Genomic DNA, 6,288 nt, shown 5'->3' on the forward strand with positions numbered 1-6,288 from the left:
TATAAAAATATAGACAAAAAATTCTAATACATCAATCATAAGGATCATCAAAATATTCTAAAAGTGTGTCCTTTTAGTTAAGCTATGGGCAAAATAAAGTTAAAATGTGTTTTAACATTTTAGAAGTATAAAATATATTACTTAGAAACTGCATTTTTCTTTGGAGAATCATGAAAATATTGGCATTAAAATATGTAGATGACATACCCAATCAGTGGAATTGCTATTTTTCTTCTTCCTACTAAAATATGTATATTGTCAAAACTGTCTTCTTCTTTAACAGGCTGGTAAGTCACAGTAGCTGTCACATGAAGTCCAGTAGCAATTGCTATTTCATTAGTGTTCATGTCCAACTTGAACTGCAGTTTAAAAAAAAGATCATTAAAATTAAAACTAAAATATAAAAAACCATAACTAAATTTCTTATTAAAAGAATTTACAAAGAAATTCTGTCCTTGTAGCCCAATTGAATTTTTGTGCATATTTCTATTTTTAAAAGTTTATTAAATGAGTACCACTCCCCTTCCTCCTATCCCAAAGACAGCTTGATCCTGCCCCTCTCTTTCCAATCCTAAGCATTGGACGGGAGCAAAACATAATTGAATTGGACAAATTCAATCAGTAACTGAGTATTTTAAGTGCCCACAGAGTGCAGGCAAACCACTAAATTCTTAGAGAACTGACAAAGATTCCACCAGAAAGCATTCCACCAATAGAAGAGAAGAAAAATACACTCAAAAGTATTGCTCAGTCTTAAATGAAAATTTGCTATTCCACATTTTTAAAAATGGTTTCTGTTGTTTAAGTTTGTTTCTATGGTGTCAACAGGTGGCAGTGTAGGAAACAGTAGGCCAAGGAGTATATTTGCCACTCTAACCTATTCTTTCTAGGACCAAGTGTAGACAAATCCTCTCAGCTCACCCTGTTTCTGTCCTCCATTCCCATCCACCCCTGATTTTTTGCACATTGGGGATGGGATAGTACTTGGTCATAGGAACCTACAGTTTGTCACTTTAGTCAAGAGGCAAAAAAGGAAAGTTAAAAATTTATTTTAAAGTTCTGAATTTTTGAAGGTCTATACAAATGTAAGAATTATTAATAAAATACAAACATCCCTTCAAGCTTCAAGGGTTTCTCAACCTCTAGACTGGAAAGAAAACTTCCCACCTGGTGAAATTCTGGTTAAATTAAAGAGCCACTGGCTTTCCCATTAATCTCCCCTGTTCTCCACCAATGGACAAACATGAATTGCACAGCTTTCTGGCTAAACCATAGAATTTATGTGGAAAAAAGCACAATCAATATAAATGAAAAACTTTATCATAATGAAGAAACAGGTACCAGATAACAAATGTAATTGGGGTAGGCAATTAAGTAGGGCATAAAGATTTGGAAAAAAACATGGTGAACCAGTTCGACTCAACACTGTTTTCTCCAGAATTCCACTTTAGCCCCTGCAACATATAACAAATTGCTCCTTTTCAGGCCTCAGCCTTGGATAACTCCCACCATCTACCACCAAAAATTTCACAACCATTCTAACTGGGTCCACTACAAATTGATATTACATAACTTCAGCTGGACCCTCACTGCTGCTAGGCAATCCTTCTACACCTCCCTAATCAACTCAATGTTCCACTCACCACAGTGACTTTCAAACTTTTTCATCCATAGCCACCCCTCCCAGCTCCACCATATCAGCTGAGCATCTTGCTTCATATTTTACTGAAAAAATTGAGGCCATTCATCCCTTTTTCCCTCCTCCTCAACTCAAATCTCAGGTGCCTTCTGCTACTATATCCTCCTTGACCACTATCTCACACGAAGTACTGCCCTTTTTTCCTGGACAAGGCAAAGCCCTCTACCTGCATAAATGATCCCATTTCATCTTGTCTCCTCCAACAGATTACCCTCTCTATCACCCCACTCTCTCACTTATCTTCAATTCTCCCTGTTTACTGGCTATTTCCCTACTGCTTATAAACATGCTCATATTTCTCCGATCCTCAAAAAATCTTCCCTTGATCTTTCCATCCCCACTCTCATTCCATATCTCTTCTGCTTTTTGTGATTAAACTCTTTGAGAAATCCATCTAAGATAAGCACCTCCACTTACTCTCTTCTTAACTCTCTATAATCAGGCTTCCAAACTTCTCAATCAAGCAAAATTGCTCTCTCCAAAGTTACCAGTGATCTCTTAATTGCTAAATCCAATGGCCTTTTCTCAGTTCTGCTCCTTCTTGACCTCTCTGCAGGCTTTGGTATTGCTGATCACTCTCTTCTCCTTCGTGCTCTTTTGTCTCTAGATTTTCAAGACATTACTCTTTCCTGGTCCTCCTCCTATCTATCTATTCCCTCCTCCTCAGTCTCCTTAGCTGGATCTTCATCCAGGGTATGCCCACTGACCATGGATGTACCATAGATCTCTGTCTCAGACTTACTTCTCTCTGTACAGTATTTCACCCAGTAATTTCATTAGCTCCTATGGATTCAATTACCATCTCTATGGTGATGATTTTCAAAACTACTTATCCAGCCCTAGCCTTTCTGCTGATCTCCATACTCCCATCACTTACTGCCTATCAGGTATCTCAAACTAAATTCAAACAAACACAACATCTCTAAAATTAAACTTAGTTTCTTTTGTTCCATATAGTCCTCCTTTCCAAACTCACCCTTTACTGTCAAGTGCACCACCATCCTCCTAGCCCCCTAGGCTCACATCCCAGACATTATCCTTGACTCCTCACTCTATCATTCTCCGTATCTAATCTGTTGTCAAATCCTATTGATTCTACCTTCATAATATCTCTTCTGCTCATTATTTTTGCTGTGCAAGACAAATTCTGCTCTCAAAATTCTCATTTCTCTTTTAAACCACTCAGAAATGCTTTGTTGTGATTCCCTGTTCTCAAATTCCCCAGGGCCCTCTGTCTCATCAAACATTAGATCATTTTCCTTCATTTTTGTAGTATTTATTCATGTATGTCTGAACTAATTTACTAGATATGGAGGTCATATTCCCTTCTGTTGTTACCACTTTTCATGTTGATGAATTTGTTTATGTTCAAAGTCCTTGAGATTTTTTCTTCCTAAAATCTTTGGTACTTTCCTCCCTCTCTTATTTTCCTTATAACTCACTTCCTGACTCCTTCCCCTCTGATTGTGGTTTTCTAGATGGTAGATCTCAAAGAGTCTCAGTATTCTCCAAAACTGGGAAATCCACAGTTCACTAGCCAAGATCTCTGCCCTAAGTGATTGTCAAAGCGTCAGAACTAGCCCCAGCTGGGTATTGTGCTATTCCCTCAGATCTGGTTGAGTTCTATACAGCTCTCTACACACAGTGTTCTGTCCTGGTGACCTGTATGACTTCCCCTGTTCCTTAGTTCTCTGGCTGACCACCAGCAGTTCAGAGTTTTGAAGTGTTGGTCCTTACAGGTATTCCCAACACCATGCAGGCTTTTGCTGTTGAAGGGCTATGGCCAAGCTGGTTGTCAAGACCCAAGAAAATTTCCACAGCCTAAAACTGGGATATTTACAACACTGGGAAGAGAGAGGGAGGAAAACGTCAAAGGGTGGGTTCTGATGCAAACCTGTGTTCTGTCCTTGGGTCTGCTAATAAAATCTTCCTATCAGTAGTGTGGAATGAAAAGGAGAGGTGCTGAGTGAGCTCAGGGTCAATGAGCATCAATAGCTATTTCTATAATCTCCCTCACCCCTCTCCAAGAGAGACTATGATTTCTGTTTAAAGAGAGCAAGATATTTGGACCATAATAATAAGACCATGCTGGCCTATTCTGCTTTCCTCAGGTAGGGGATATTGGACAAAAATTATATCTGCCCCTTAAATATTTCTACTCTATGGGAAATGATTTTTGTGTTAGAGCCACTTCTCTGGGTCACCATTCCTTAGAAAAGGGGTGCCCTAGGTCTTTGACTCTCTCCTCATCAAATGTTAATTATGCAAAGACCATCACAGCTATTAAATGGCAACAAAAAACACCCTATTTATCCAAGTAAGAAAATGAAATTGGGCTGCTAGTTACTGGTTCCCTAAAATGGATAGAACACAACTAGGGAGGAGAGTCTTGAGTCAATAGTAGGAAAAAAAAGAGACTTCCCAAACTTCTCAAGATACCCAAAAGCTCTTACAGCAGGAGATTTAACAATACTGGCCCTGAAAGTGGGGCCAGAGAACACATTACACCTTGAGCAAGGCACGTCACAGAATTGAAGAATTTAGAATTTGAAGGAACCTCAACATTCATTTAATCTAATTCAAAGCCAAATGGAATTCCTAAGAATATATAGAAATAAGAATTTTCCAAATAAGCATTATCCAACCTCTGTTTCAAGACCTCCAAAAAGGGGAAGCCTAACCTCCCCTGAGGCAGGCCATTCCATTTTTTGATAATTCTAATTGCTAGAAGGTTTTCCCTGACATTGAGTCTAAAATTTTATCTTTTCAGTTTACCCTCCCTGATCCTCATTTTACCCTCTCAAACCAAACAGAACAAGTCATCCCTCTTCCATTTAACAACCCTTCAAATACTTGAACCCTGCTATGATGTTCTCTCTGAGTCTCTTCTTATCCAGGCTAACTCTGTTCCTTCATCCTATCACTAAATGACATAGACTCAAGGACCACCACTATCCTGGTGGCCTTCCTCTGGATGCTCTGAGCTGTATCAATTTTCTTTTCTAAGAGAGACTGTAAAATTAAACATATCACTTCGTACTTGTTCTAAGGAGGGCAGAGTACAGAGAAATTATCACTGCCTTATTCTTGGAAGCTATTCTTGTCTTAATGAGGTCCAAAATTACATTAGTTTTTTGTTTGTTTATTTGTTTTTATGGTGACACATCACAGTATAAAATCATATTGAACATAGAGTTCACCTCACCTCCTAGGTCTTTTATCAACCTTCTATATAATCATGCCTAGTCATTCAATAAACATTTACTAAGTGCCCACTATTTGCCAACCACTGTGCTAAGCACCTACCCCATACTATGGCTGTAAAGTTGATTTTCTTAGCGTAAGTGTAAAATTTTTCATTTATCCCTACTGAATTTTAGTTAATTCGATTCAGTCCAATGCTTCTACAGAGGTTCCCAAAATGAGAGATACTACCCCTTGGGTGGCATTGGAAGGAAGAACAGTCTCAGGTGCAATTGAGGTTGTTGAATAAAAGTAAGGGGGCAGTGGAACAGAAGGAAAAAAAGATGTGAAAATTTTGAAAAACCATTTGTACATGTTTCATCTGTTGTATAAGAGAGTTAAAGTTGAAGTGATTACATTATTTTCCAAATAAACACACAAAATACAAGTTATAACTGGTAAAATTTACTAACAGGTCTTAACAAGCAAGTGTTGGCAGGCAAGAGTGCCATGCATTGTCAGGAAGTCCAGCATGCATCGATAGGAATATGTGCAGGTAATGACTTGTTCACAATACAAGACTATATGGTTACATGACAAAACATTGCATCACCAAAATTCCAATGCAAGAAAAAAAACAAATATGCAAATAAATTATTAAATTTAAGATGCATCTTTTTTTAATATTTTATATTTTTTAAATGACCCAAATTTCAAAAAACTCGTTAAAGTAAATAAAATTCCAGAAAGCATTGAGCAATTTTTATTTTGTAAAAGGGGCAGTAGACCAAATAAGTTTGGGAACCTATGCTCAAATGTTAGGATCTCTTTGGATTCTCACTGGCATTCAGTGGGTTAACTATTCTTCCCTGCTTCTGTATCATTTGTCAATTTAATGTGCACACCATCTATATCTTCATTTGAATCATTCATAAAGATGTTAAACAGCATTAGGGCAAGTGCCGATTCCTAGGGTACTCCAGTAGAGTTGTCCAGTAGAGTAATTTGGCAATGAACCATTAACAACAAGCTACTCTTTGAATCTGGCCATTCAATCAGTTCCAAATCTATCTAATGATATTATCAACTAGTCTACATCTACTTTTTCCACAAAAATATTTTGCAATATACTTTAACAAATGTTTTGCTAAACTCTATATCTATAGTACCAGTTTAGTGATCAAAAATGGAAAGGAAATAAGGTTAGCCTGGAATGATCTGGGCACATTGAGGTCATGCTGGCTCTTTGTAATCATACCTTCCATTGTTAGAGAAATTTGTTAACCATTTCTTTAATGATTCCAAAACTGTCCTAGAAATTAAAGTCAAGATTTTGTTTGCAGATCTATGGTTTAGAGACTCTCTCTCTCTCTCTCTCTCTCTCTCTCTCTCTCTCTCTCTCTCTC

General features: G+C 37.6%; 1 protein-coding gene across 1 annotated transcript in view; it reads right to left on the bottom strand.

The window, feature by feature from the left end:
• Positions 1 to 6,288, bottom strand: part of CFAP47 (cilia and flagella associated protein 47) — a 963,244-nt gene that overhangs the window by 923,343 nt on the left and 33,613 nt on the right. Inside the window, exon 2 of the mRNA XM_069063838.1 lies at positions 208 to 359. Within this exon, the coding sequence (XP_068919939.1) occupies positions 208 to 359 (152 nt within the window). The remainder of the gene's footprint in view (positions 1 to 207; positions 360 to 6,288) is intronic.

Source organism: Petaurus breviceps, unplaced genomic scaffold (genome assembly GCF_028583685.1).
Source record: "Petaurus breviceps papuanus isolate PSGF00001 unplaced genomic scaffold, PetGlider_PUasm1.0 90603, whole genome shotgun sequence".
NCBI lineage: Eukaryota > Metazoa > Chordata > Mammalia > Diprotodontia > Petauridae > Petaurus > Petaurus breviceps.